The following is a 14,333-nucleotide window of genomic DNA, read 5'->3' as shown; positions in this document are numbered from 1 at the left end:
TACACAAGAAAGAACTGGTTCTTTTGAAATGGTTCAGTTGCACATTATATGGTCTTTAGTACAGCGTGAACTGTGACACCCAGAACACTTGCACATAACTATTTGTTCCCAGCTAATTAATCCCAGCTCTTTACAGATATATATAAATAATACAACAATATATAACACATGGAAAGGAGACACGTTATAACACAGTAGCCTAGTGGTCATGGCATTTGGCCATTTCCTCTTAATGGAGGGTGTTGCCAACTTTGATGCAGCAAATGCAGTGGTGGTAGTTGGGTACTTTGTTTAGTACTTGTTCACTATGACTAGCACAGAGTGTATGAACTTACTGAGACTTTACTTGATACCTACATGGCCTTATTGAAGCTGCAGCAAATATGCCTAAAGCAATCAGCAATATTTCAGGGATGAGCAGAGCAGGAGATCATTTATGGAGCTTTTATTTTGTTAGCTGTTGGACAGCACTAGCGAGGCTGCAAAGATTGTTTGTCCCTAGTTGCTCCAAGGTCAGTAAGAGTTAACCATGAAGTGTGGGACTAGTTGCATATGACCAGGTCTAGAAGATCTAATCCTGGAATCACAGATTGTACAAGACAAAACTTGGAGTTGTGGATGATTTGAAAGTAGTTTTTTTTTAAGTGGCAAGAGGTTAGAAATGGTACATAATTTAAATGGGCAGAAAGGATATATGACCCCTAACAGTTGAGAATAGTTTACTGGTCCCGGATTGGATGACGAGACAGGAAAAGCAGAGAGAGACGGATTTCCATGACTGACTGTGATAGTCTTCTCAGAACAGTTTACTAAGCCTGGATCAGACAAACCAACAGGTGAAGCTGATCTCTGGAGCTTTAGCTTCTTGAGATGACTGAAGTGTTAGGCCAAAGCCAGCATAGATAACTTCAAAAAGCTTTGCTCTGTTTTGAACTAACATGAGATGTTAAGTTGGAGCTAGCATTGATCCACTCACTTCAAGAAGCTTTTTCTTATCAGAAGGCATAGTGGTCATTGTCATTGGACGAATAATCCAGAGATCCAAGTAATATTCTGGGGACCGTGGCAGATGTGAATTTGAATTCAATAAAAGTCTGGAATTAAAAGCCTAATGACCATGAAGCAACTATTATAAAAACCTATCTGGTTCACTAATGCCTTTTAGAGAAGGAAATCTGCTGTCATTACCTAGTTAGGTCTACATGTTGACTCTTAAATGGCCAGCAAGAACAATTGAGGATGGGCAGTAAATGCTAATCTTGCCAGCAATGATGTATGAAACAATAAAAAGAGTGATTCCGCGCCCCCCCCCCCACCCCCGCTCTTCACAGCCTGATAATAAACCTTATTTCTGGGCATCTTTTGCCAATCACTTATTCAATTATCCACTGGTGCTGAACAAATGATCAAGGCAATCTCTCCTATTTCAAACAAAAGGTCCATTAAGTTATCTGCTGGCTTATCACATGCCAGGCCACCCTATTTAACCATTGCTCAGCCATGTTCTTTATGTATGAGATGCCACTTTAATCAGGCTTTAGGAATGTGCATTTTATTGGAGTCCTCTCCTTGTAGAGGTTACAGACTCACACCATTTTGTGTCTGTCAGCTCAGAAGATTGCTATGGATTATTTCTTAATATGGAAGAAAGCAACAGTTATTTCTATAATATTCAATACTTTAAAGATTTCATTTATTATGAAACAGCCTTTTTTAAACAGGTCAGGATGGCAGGTTCTTGTTCCTGAACCTCATTAATGACCACTTGGGTGTTTCCAACAACCAGTTAACTTGCACGATCACTTTTTTGGTGCTGGCCCACTAATTAACAGATTTATTGAATCCAGCTTGTCCTGGGAGGATTTAAACTCTGTAGCTGTCGATTGGTAGGTGAGCTCAGTAACCGCTCAGCTATTCGCCAAAGAGGAGTTTTTTGGTGTAGCATCGGGTGCAGCATTAGTTTTCTGTTTATAAACAGAAAGAATTGTGTCTTTTCCAACTGTTGTAAAATCAGTCTGTTTTAACCCTTATACGGTGGACAAATAACTTTGAGTAGACATCTTATTGGTACAAACAATATTTATTTAAACCCACACAATCAATAATCACCCACCCGACCAACGATAAATTATCCTGCAGAAAATACTAACGTTCAAGTACAATACAAGACCTTGATGTAACTTTGCATGACTGACAAGTACCCAAACAGATATTGGCCTTTATCTGTGCGCTGGTTTTGGTAGTTGTCTGTGTAGTTTGGTCCTTTGGTCTGGTCTGGCATTCTGGCTGTAGTCTTTCTTTCTTCTCGGGTGCGGTGGCTCTCCTCTTGCTGGCGATGTTCACCATTGTTGTAGCTTGATCGTGGGGTCAGAGAAAGAGAGAGATTCCTGGTTGTGCAGCATCCTTTATACCCCGTTTGGTTTCACGCCCCTTTTTGGCCATTGCCAATCAATCGATCAGGACTTGATCGCCCTGATCAATGACAGTCCAATCAGGTACTACCACACCGATCTCTGGGTGTGGCCCCAGTGACCATGTCTGTAGGTGTTGTAGGCACATAGGTCACATACCTTCCTCCTAAATAAGGATTCACGGTGCCCTTATGTCTGGCACACAACCCAGTGTGACCAGAAAGTCTCTTTCATCCTGGAGATGGCCCATATCCTGTTTATTCACTCATCAGGGTTGCAGCCTGTTTGTCTCTGTCTGTCTTTAAACTGCAGCCTGTCGGTTTAGTTTCTTGCCCAATTGTCCCAGAATGCTTTACAAAACACCATTTTAGCTGGCTCGGTTGGCTACACAACTAAACAAAAAAATCAGGGGCAGCCATTCCCTGGCTCATTTCCAATAGCAAATCATTGACCAATGAGAATTGTCTTGCCTGATATGAATTTAAACAAAACCTTACTGTTCTCTGGTGTATGCTCAATGAAAACTCCTCTTACCAATCAGAGTCCACTTGCCAACACATTTATTACTCTCCTCTCATGCAGTGTAAAGTGTTGTTCTGTTTAGATTTGCTTTTCTTACAAACCTGTCCCAATGAGTGCAAGACGAAAAGCTGTGCCTCTTCTCAGCAATACTCTCTTTGCTGAACATTACAGAGGAACAAAGAGGAACTCCCAGCCATTCAGGGGGAAAACAGAATGAAGGGTTGGTCTTGGATACATAGCTTACCAACTGGGAAACAGTATCTGTGTGGCATCCTCGAAACCTCTAGTGCTACAACATATATGGTAGGAGTATAGTGTAGCATAGCTACAGCTTATTAAAACCACCTATTCAGGGATTGGAGCATTTCATTTGTTAAGATAGGATCCTATTGCAACTTAGTATAACTGTACTATATCACATACAACAGACTTTGGATGCAAAAAGCCATAAAGTTTATTAATTTCACGGGTAGGCTTACATTAATACTGCAATGAAGTTACTGTGAAAATCCTCTAGTCACCACACTCCAGCATCTGTTTGGGTATACAGAGGCTTAAATTTAGCATAGCCAATCCACCTAACCAGCACGTCTTTCAGACGGTGGGAGGAAACCAGAGCACTTGGAGGAAACCCACGCAGACAAGGGGAGAACATGCAAACTCCACACAGATAGAGACCCAAGCTGGGAATCAAACCAGGGTCTCTGGTGCTGTGAGGCAACAGTGCTAACTATTGTGCCACCACGCCGCATGTACAAGTATTGAAAGAGCACCCTTAATAAGCCAGGCCTGAGAAGAGGAGTTACCTGCAGTCCAACTGCCTGAAGCTACATAGATGCTATGGACACTTAATTGTCAAGGATTTTTGTTCATCTCAAATCATTACATGACCTTTCCTCTGTCCAAGAGGTTCAGATCTGGAGTGAAATGGAATACTTAACATTGCCTGGTTGTGGGTGCAAACTTAACATTTTAAAAGTTAAGCACTCTGCAGATAAGAGCAATTCACTTGGACTGGTGAACGTAACCTGTGTACTCACTTTTGACCCCCTCAAACAAACTGAGACTACAGTATTTAATATATGTAGGATGCACTGAATCTGACTGCTCATACACTCAGCATGCTATTCAAATCTGAGATTCCGACTCCATCTCCTCTCAGTCTAAGAGACTGCGAGTGGGATTTTCTGGTCCTCCCACAGTGTGTTTTCCTGTGGCAAAAGCAGCTTGCCGTTGGCTACTGTTGGGATCTTCCAGTCCTGCCAATGTCCACGCCATTTCATGAGTCTTGCCCGTTGGGAAACCTGGCAGGAAAGGCCAGATAATTAAACGCTGACTGTTTCTGAAACATATCCTCACTCCCACGTAATCCCATTTCTCCAGAATTAATTACTCCAATGGCATCATTCCATCCTCCAATAGCTTCAATTCAGCTAAAACACTATCCCACATCAAGTTCTGATCACTCATTAACCTTTCCTCGCTGATCTACTTTGGTAACTAATAGTATCAAAATTTCAAATTCTTATCTTTGTGTTTGAATACTTCCATGGCCTCACCCTCCCTATTTCTCAGTGTTACAACCTTCCTCCAGCATCCCGCTGACTCTAGCCTTCTGTTTGCCCCCCCTTCCCCTGATGCCACACTTCACCCCATGATGAGGTCTCTGCCTTCAGCTGCTGACTCTCATCCCCTCTGAAATGCCTGCATCAGAATCCTGTGCTTCACAACTTCCTTTTCCATTTGTCAAATACACTACAATAAATGCATACAAATGCGTCTAAATGGCTGTCGCGCTTGTCTTGGGCATGGTTCCAATCGCGACCATTTTCAGGCCTTGGTAAAGGGAGATCTGGAGTGGAGGCGGGTGCAGATCGCACTACTCACTTCACACCCGACTTTACCAAGTTTTCGCACCCAAAAATGGGTACAATGCGAAGGTAAAATCGAGCCCGTAAATTCAAAGTTACATACAGCAGGTTTATTGAAAGAGATGTTCTCTGCACTGTGGAATACAAAACTGAAAGTGAAATAGCAGCTTGTGGCAACACCCTACAATAGCACCATCAAATCATGTGATTAGCTACTAAAGCAACTTGCAACCCTTTTAAATATATAACATCCTTTCTCCTTTACTTCTGTAGCCATGACAAAAAAAATTATACATGTGGTGAAGAGGGCATGTGGTATGGTTCCCTTTATAGGGTATAGAGTATAAAAGCTGGAGTCTGATGTTGCAGCTGTATAGAACGCGCGTTAGGCCACATTTGGGTACTGTATCCAATCCTGGTTGCTGCACTACCAGAAGGACATGGAGGCTTTAGAGAGAGTGCAGAGAAGGTTTACCAGGATGTTGCCTGGTATGGAGGGTCTTAGCTATGAGGAGAGATTGGGTAGACTGCGGTTGTTCTTCCTGGAAAGACGGAGAATGAGGGGAGACCTAATAGAGGTGTACAAAATTATGAAGGGTATAGATAAGGTGAACAGTGGAAAACTTTTTCCCAGGTCGGAGGTGACGATCATGAGGGGTCACAGGCTCAAGGTGAGAGGGGCGAGGTATAACTCCAATATCAGAGGGACGTTTTTTACACAGAGGGTGATGGGGGTCTGGAATATACTGCCAAGTAGGGTGGTGGAGGCAGACACGCTGGCATCGTTTAAGAATTACCTGGATAGTCATATGAGCAGCCTGGGAATGGAGGGATACAAACGAATGGTCTAGTTGGACCGATGAGCGGCACAGGTTTGGAGGGCCGAAGGGCCTGTTTCCTGTGCTGAACTGTTCTTTGTATAGGATCAATAATATTCCAGCCACAGTACTACGCATCATTAATCATTATACACAGTCAGTAAAAAAGTTGATCAGGATGATGTATATTCCCTTTTGGTTGTGTACAATGTTCTGGAATTTGGCTGGATTTGACCCTAGAAGAATGATATGGAACTTCAGTCAACACATCTGCTCTTTGAACTCATTTTCATGCAGTAGAGTAGCTAAGACACAATCATTAGACAACTCAGATTCAGCTAAGCCTTCTGTATTAGTATTCAAAATACTTAGGGTCTAAATAAATTGGTAGTTCTTCAGATGATTCTGAGAAATCATTGAGATGGCAACAATTGGTTAGCATAGCATTATCAAACTATTTCATCTTCAGTTTGAACCATATAAGAAATTAGACCAATTGGTAAAACTATGGCTGCTACACATTTCTCACTGGTGACATAATTATACGCTAACACTTAATCTCCTTGTTGAAATGAGTGTTGTTTTGCCCTCACTTCTCATCTAGCAACTTGAGAATATTGTTGATGCTCTGCTACATCTAAAGTCTCTGGAGGCAATAACTAATCAGACATAGCTCTCAACTTTTTCTTTAAGAGTAGTAATGCAGGTGAACTTTCAGTAGCCTCAAGTAGTGTTTCTATAAGATGCCAAAAAGCTATTCTCACAACATGATAACGAACTGTGTTCTTTTGAAGATTTTAAACAGTGTTTCAAGGATTGTATACATTTTTCAGCTAATCCATTAGTCGATGGATGATAAGGTGTGGATTTTATATTTTGAATAACATTTATTTTGAGATAATTCTCAAATGCTTGTGAAATAGACTGTGATGGATTATTGCTAACAATTTGTCCTGATACTGCAAAAATGGTGTCAAGTTTTTCAATGGTTTGTTTAGTTGTAGTATACCTCATGATAACAACTAGAGCTGGAAAATTACCACAGACCACATGGTGTGAGGCAACTCCACTGTTTGTCCATTGACTATAATGTAACCATTTGACGGCACAATCTCATATGTATATGTCCTTAAAAGCACATCAACTGATTGTAAAGGAAAATGTTTCAGTTTTTGTTGCTATGTAGTCTCAGGAATTAAGGATGCAGAAGTACCAGTATCAACCTACATCCTAATATGTTGTCCACTTAACTGTCCATATATAGATAAGATGTTCAGTGAGAACACTTCATCTGATTTCTGGACATTGATTTATTCACAGTTATAATTCTTTTCTCTCATGTTGTAATCTTTTTTGTGGAACGCAACTTATTCTTCTTCTTGAAGGTACCCATATTTTCTCAAAGGAAGCTGGTCTACACCAATAAGCTTTTGTAACGAGACCCATTTTGCCACAATTCTTCCATTGCATATGCTTCCAGCATTCACTTCTGGCCCATTTTGGCACAATGGTGATATGCTTGTTGTTATTTTGACTTCTTATGGGCAGTTTCCAACTTATGGATCTTCATTCCTGCTCTAAATTGTGAAGCCTCCTTAGCAGCCTGTTCTATCGACACTGCAATTTCTACTGCTATCTTTAAAGTCAAAGCATGTTCAATAAAAATCTTATTTGGATAGCTCATTTGGAGTCCAGAAACTAGATAATTATGAATAGCATCTTCTCAGGATTTGCCAAACACACAATTCTGTGCCAGCCTTTTTAAGATTGCCACAAACCGAGTAACACTTTTGCAGTACATTTGATTCCTTCGGTGGAACCTGAACTATTCTGTGATGGTCAGTGACTTTGGAGAGTAATGCTCTTCAAGGATCTTGTCAAGTCATTCTAAGTTTTTTTCTGGCTTTCTTGGATGAACCAAAGCACAGAGCAAATTGTAGGTTTTACATCCTATTGCAGAGAGAAAAGCTTGTATTTGCAACTCGTCTACAATTTTATTCGCTTGTACAAAGTACTGAAAACACTGTATAGGAACTCCATGATTTATTTCTTCATTGAAAAGCTTCATGTATCCTAATTAGCCCTCTATTTCTCTTGCAGATACTAGCAGCTCAAAACTGTTCAGTATATATTTTTCCTAGTACTCCTTTTTTTCATCTTGGAGACTGTTGACTTGATGTCCTTTTTCTTTCAAATGATCCCAACTGTATAGCAAAGCATTCCTTTTTAAATGTGCCAGATACTACCAGGAACCTCACCTTTCTCTGACTGGAACTCCCTCCCCCCACCTCTTTTAAAACCCCAGAGAGATTTTCCCTACTTGATTTTCCTGGCACTGGCACACTTGAGTCTTTAATACTGTTGTAATTTTTTTTAGCTTGCTAATATTCAGTTTTCTTAAGATTTCTCTTTTATGTTCTTCATGAATCAAAATTCCGACTCTTCACTGATTTTCTTTTTGTAATGTCCTAATTGTGTTAGGGGCATTTGCACAAAAAGAAAAGATTAGGTTTGTACATTTTAAATCAAACCAACATACAGCAGGTTTATTGAAAGAGATGTTCTTTGTACTGCAGAATACAAAACCAAAAGTAAAACAGGTGCTTGTGGCAGCACCCTAATGACATCACTATCAAATCATGTAATCAGCTCTGAAAGCAATCAACAATTCTTTTATATAGCAACATTCATGTTGCTCACCTCTCTGTGAAACACCTTGGATATTTTCTTCTACAGTAAATTTGCTGTGTGAAAATTGCCTTTGTTGTCCCAAGTGGCTGAGTTTACTTAAACAATCCAAGCCCAACTTTTCATCATTCATCATGCCATTGTTGTGATGTACTTTTAAGGGATCATATCTTAAACTGCTGCTAATCACTATCCACTTTGAGATAGGATAGGATGTGTAATCCATTGACGCCAGGCAGAATAAAACAGCAGTCCTACAGGTCATTTGTGTATCCAAAAACCATCACCCCCATATCACACACCATCCTGTCTTGTTCCTTTACGATCACTGGTTCAAGATCCAGAAATTCTCTACCTAATGCAGCCATGGAAACACCATCACCATGTGGACTTCGACAACTCAAGGAGATGGACTGTTATTATCTTCCCAAGAGTACCAAGGGATGGACAACAAAAGTAGACAAAATCAAATGATTAAAAAAGGACAAATTCTGATCTTAAATATTTGTTAGCTAAAGTTGCCAACAAGTTCTCCAATTTTTGCCTTTTTGTAATTGTAACAAACAATAAAGAGCTAGAAGTTTGCATATGTAAGATGCAGATGATTGCTGCATAATGCAGCTCAATGGACTGATCTTCTGTCCACAATGCTGCACGTCCTAATGCACCCTGATCTTTTCCATCAGCCATTCTTAACAATGTTCTGTTGGAAGACAGAGGCAGGGAGGACATGATCCCCTGAGATTGGGTTGTCCTGAGAGCAGGGTGTCCTGAGATCGGGGTATCCTGAGAACAGTAGTTCCAATAGTTGTCAACATCGATGTAGTGTGTACACCCAGATGGTGTTAGAAATGATACCACTCAAGATACAGTCGGATAACATTATATTATTTTATTAGAACAACGTGCTTCGAGAGACTGAATGGCCTTTCTGGTCCCTGATTTACCTCAGGTTTGAATGAAGATTTGAGGTTGGAGGCAAAAAACTTGCATCTTGTATTAGCAATTGCTGTGTATTGTGGGAGTTGTATATTGCCCTGAACTGTCTAACATTAACAACTAAACATGAAATATACAAAGTTGTGTATCAATGTTACCCTAGTTCATAGATTCCTGCAATAAGGGAGTGAGTCTGATGGTGAGCAGCTCTGAAGGATACTCGGTGTTACATTGTGCTGCAAAGAATGGCCATAAAGAACTTGTGAAGTACATCATTGAACATGGTGAGTTGTGAACCAAACTTTCTATGTCACATCGAATGTGTACAATTCTTAAATTGTCCAGTGGTGTAGTAGGGGCTGTAAGTCCCCTTCTGAACAGTTAGTCCACATCCTTACTGTCAATCCCAGCCACACTGTCAGTCTGTGTCCAGACTATCAATCTATTTGCACACATTCAATCTCTGTCCACACTGTCGACCTTTGTCCACACTGTCAGTTTCCATCCACACTGTCAGTGTCTGTCCACACTGTCGATCTTTGTCCACACCGTCAGTTTCCATCCACACTGTCAGTCTCTGTCCACACTATCAGGGTCTGTCCACACTGTCCGTCTCTGTCCACACTGTCCGTCTCTGTCCACACTGTCAGTCTCTATCCATATTGTCAGTCCCTCCCCGCACAGTCAGTCCCTCCCCGCACAGTCAGTCCCTCCCCGCACTGTCCGTCCCTCCCCGCACTGTCAGTCCCTCTCCGCACTGTCAGTCCATCTCCGCACTGTCAGTCCATCTCCGCACTGTCAGTCCAGCTCCACACTGTCAGTCCTGTTCTGCACTGTCCATCTCTGACTGCACTGTCAATCACTGTCCACAGCATCAGTTTGTCCACACTGTCAGTCACTGCAAATAGTGTCACATCTTGTCCACACTGTAATCCTTTGTCCGCACTGTCAATCTTTGTCCACAATGTCAATCTGCATACTCACTGTCAGTCCCTGTCCACACTTTTGGCCTCTGTGTCCTCTGTCAGTCCTTGTGGGCACTGTCGGTTGCAGTCCACATTGTCGGTCTCTGTCCTCGCTGCTGGTCTCTGTCCTCACTGCCGGTCTTTGTCCACACTAACGGCCTCTGTCCGCGCAGTCGGTCTCTCTTGGCACTGTCGGTCTCTGTCCGCACTGTCGGTCTCTCTTGGCACTTTCGGTCTCTGTCCACACTGTTGGTCTCTGTCTGCGCTGTCGGTCTCTGACCGCGCTATCGGTCTCTGTCCGTGCTGTCGGTCTCTGTCCACACTGTCAGTCTCTGTCCGCACTGCCATTTGCTGTCCGCTCTGTCGGTCTCTGTCCGCTCTGTCAGTCTCTGTCCATGCTGTTGGACTCTTTCCGCACTGTCAGCCTCTGTTCACACTATCGGTCTCTTTCCGCACTGTCAGTCACTATCCACGCTGTCTACCTCTATCCAGTCAGTCTCTATCCACACTATCAGTGTCTGTTCACACTGTCGGTCTCTGTCCACTCTGACGGTCTGTGTCTGCACTGTCGGTCTATCTGCACTGTCGCTCTCGGTCCGCACTGTCAGTCTCTGTCCGCACTGTCGGTCTCTGTCTACGGTCTCGGTCTCTGTCCGCACGGTCAGTCTCAGTCCGCACTGTCGGTCTCTGTCCACCCTGTCAGTTGTTCACCATACTGTCGGTCGCTGTCCGCACTGTCAGTCACTGTCCGTGCTGTCGCTCTCTGTCTGCACAGTTGCTCTTTGTCCGCACTGTCAGTCTCTGTCGACCTCGATCTTCACTGTCGGTCTCTATCCGCACTGTCAGTTGCTGTCCGCACTGTCGGTCTCTATCCGCGCAGTCGATCACTGTCGGTCCCTGTCCCTCTGTCAGTCACTGTCTGCACTGTCGGTCTCTGTCCACACCATCGGTCTCTGTCCGCACGGTCAGTCTCTGTCTGCACTGTCGGTCTCTGTCTGCGGTGTCGATCTCTGTCTGCACTGTCAGTCTCTGTCCGCACTATCAGTCTCTGTCCGCACTGACGGTCACTGTCCATACTGTCAGTCTCTGTCTGTGCTGTTGTTCTCTGTCTGCACAGTCGGTCTCTGTCCGTTCTGTTGGTTTCTTTCTGCACTGTCAGTCTCTTTCCATACTGTCAGTTTCTGTCCGCACTATCGGTCTCTTTCCGCACTGTCAGTCGCAATCCACGCTGTCTATCTCTATCCACAGTCAGCCTCTGTCCACACTATCAGTCTCTGTCCGCACAGTTGGTCTCTGTCATCACTGTCAGTCACTATCCACACTGTCTAAGTCTATCCAGTCAGTCTCTGTCCACACTGTCAGTGCCTGTCCGCACTGTCGGTCACTGTCCACACTCTCTGTCGCTGTTCGCGCTGTTGGTCTCTGTCTGAACTGTCGGTCTCTGTCTGCACTGTCGGTCTCTGTCCGTGCTGTCACTCTCTGTCCGCACTGTTGCTCCCTGTCAGCACTGTCGGTCTCTGTCCGTGCTGTCACTCTCTGTCCGCACTGTTGCTCTCTGTCCTCACTGTCGGTCTCTGTCCGCACTGTCAGTCCCTGTCTGCGCTGTTGGTCTCTTTTTGCCCTTTCGGTCTCAGAACGCGCAGTCAGTCTCTGTCCATGCTGTTTGTCTCTGTCCGCACGTTCGGTCTATGTCCACACTGTCGGTCTCTGTCCGCACGGTCAGTCTCTGTCCACGCTGTCAGTCTCTGTCCGCACGGTCAGTCACTGTCCACACTCTGTTGCTGTCCGCGCTGTCGGTCTCTGTCCGCGCTGTCAGTCTCTGTCCACACTGTCGGCCTCTGTCTGCGCTGTCGCTCTCTGTCTGCACTATCACTCTCTGTCCGCGCTGTTGTTCTCTGTCCGTGCTGTCGCTCTTTGTCCGCACTGTCAGTCTCTGTCGACCTCGATCTTCACTGTCGGTCTCTATCCGCACTGTCAGTCGCTGTCCGCACTGTCAGTCTCTATCCGCGCAGTCGATCACTGTCTTCACTGTCAGTCCCTGTCCCACTGTCAGTCACTGTCTGCACTATCGGTCTCTGTCCACACTGTCAGTCGTTCTCTGTACTGTCGGTCGCTGTCCGCACTATCAGTCTCTGTCCGCACAGTTGGTCTCTGTCCTCACTGTCAGTTGCTATCCACACTGTCTATCTCTATCCAGTCCGGCTCTGTCCACATTGTCAGTGCCTGTCCGCACTGTCGGTCACTGTCCACACTCTCTGTTGCTGTTCACGCTGTCAGTCTCTGTCTGCACTATTGGTCTCTGTCCGCACTGTCGGTCTCTGTCCGCGCTATCGGTCTCTGTCTGCACTGTCAGTCTCTGTCCGCGCTGTCGGTCTCTGACCTCACTGTCGGTCTCTGTCCGCACTGTCAGTCCCTGTCTGCTCTGTTGGTCTCTTTTTGCCCTTTTGGTCTCGGAACGCACTGTCAGTCTCTGTCCGCGCTGTTGGCCTCTGCCCGCATGGTCAGTCTCTGTCTGCACGGTCAGTCCCTGTCCACACTGTCAGTCGTTCTCCACACTGTCGGTCTCTGTCCACACTGTCAGTCTCTGTCCACACTGTCGGTCTCTGTCCACACTGTCGGTCTCTGTCCTCAATGTCGGCCTCTGTCCGCGCTCTCGGTCTCAGTCCGCACTGTCAGTCCCTGTCCGCACGGTCAGTCCCTGTCCACACTGTCAGTCGTTCTCCACACTGCCGGTCGCTGTCCGCACTGTCAGTCTCTGTCCACACTGTCAGTCTCTGTCCACCCTGTGGGTCTCTGTCCGCAATGTCGGCCTCTGTCCGCGCTTTCGGTCTCAGTCCGCACTGTCGGTCGTTGTCCACCCTGTCAGTCGTTCACCGTACTGTCGGTCGCCGTCCGCACTGTCAGTCACTGTCTGCAACGTCGGTCTTTGTCCGCGCTGTCAGTCTCTGTTGACCTCGGTCCTCGCTGTCGGCCTGTACCTGCACTGTCAGTCGCTGTCCGCACTGTCGGTCTCTGTCCACGCTATCTGTCTCTGTCCGCACTGTCGGTCTCTGTCCGCGCTGCCGATCTCTGTCTTCACTGTCGGTCTCTGTCCACACTGTCGGTCTCTGTCCACGCTGTCGGTTTCTGTCCACGGTCCCGGTCCCTGTCCCACTGTTGGTCACTATCTGCACTGTCAGACTCTGTCCACAGTCAGTCTCTGTCCACATTGTCAGTCTCTGTCTGCACTGTCAGTCGCTATCTGCACTGTCAGTCACTGTCCGCACTGTCGGTCTCTGTCCGCGCTGTCGGTCTCTGTCCGCGCTGTCGGTCTCTGTCTGCCCTGTCGGTCTCTGTCCGAGCTGTCATTCTCTGTCCGCACTGTTGCTCTCTGTCCGCACTCTCGGTCTCTGTCCACCCTGTCAGTAATTCACCGTACTGTCGGTAGCTTTCCGCATTGTCAGTCACTGTCCGCAACACCGCTCTCTGTCCGCGCTGTCGCTCTCTGTCTGCACTGTCACTCTTTGTCCACGCTGTCAGTCTCTGTTGACCTCGATCCTCGCTGTCGGTCTCTATCCGCTCTGTCAGTCGCTGTCCGCACTGTCAGTCACAGTCCGCACTGTCGGTCACTGTCCGCGCTGTCGATTTCTCTCCGCACTGTCGGTCTCTGTCCACACTGTCGATCTCTGTCCGCACTGTCAGTCTCTGTCCACACTGCCGGTCTCTGTCCGCGCTGTCGATTTCTCTCCGCACTGTCGGTCTCTGTCCGCACTGCCGGTCTCTGTGCGTACTGTCAATCTCTGTCCGCACTGTATGTCTCCATCCACACTGTCGCTCTCCACAATTGGTCCCTGTCCGCATGGTCGGTCTGTGTCTGCACTGTTGGTCTCAGTCCGCACTGTTGATCTCTGTCTGTGCTGTCGATCTCGTCTTCACTGTCAGTCTCTGTCCGCACTGTCGGTCTCTGTCCGCACTGTCGGTCTCTGTCCACACTGTCGATCTCTGTCCGCGCTGTTGGTCTCTGTCCGCGCTGTCAGTCTCTGTCCACACTGTCGATCTCTGTCCGCGCTGTTGGTCTCTGTCCGTGCTGTCACTCTCTGTCCGCACTGTTGCTCTCTGTCCACACTCTCGATGCCCTGT

At 45.8% G+C, this 14,333-nt stretch overlaps 1 protein-coding gene across 1 annotated transcript in view; it reads left to right on the top strand.

Annotated features, from left to right (window-relative positions):
* dgki (diacylglycerol kinase, iota) overlaps nucleotides 1-14,333 on the top strand; it is a 265,844-nt gene that overhangs the window by 141,165 nt on the left and 110,346 nt on the right. The window contains exon 27 of the mRNA XM_080191667.1: nucleotides 9,413-9,533. Within this exon, the coding sequence (XP_080047793.1) occupies nucleotides 9,413-9,533 (121 nt within the window). The remainder of the gene's footprint in view (nucleotides 1-9,412; nucleotides 9,534-14,333) is intronic.

The sequence above is a fragment of the Carcharhinus amblyrhynchos genome, chromosome 6, assembly GCF_965287045.1.
Source record: "Carcharhinus amblyrhynchos chromosome 6, sCarAmb.v2.hapA, whole genome shotgun sequence".
Lineage (NCBI taxonomy): Eukaryota > Metazoa > Chordata > Chondrichthyes > Carcharhiniformes > Carcharhinidae > Carcharhinus > Carcharhinus amblyrhynchos.
Note: the sequence above shows the minus strand (reverse complement) of the source record. Positions and strands in the feature narration are given on the sequence as shown.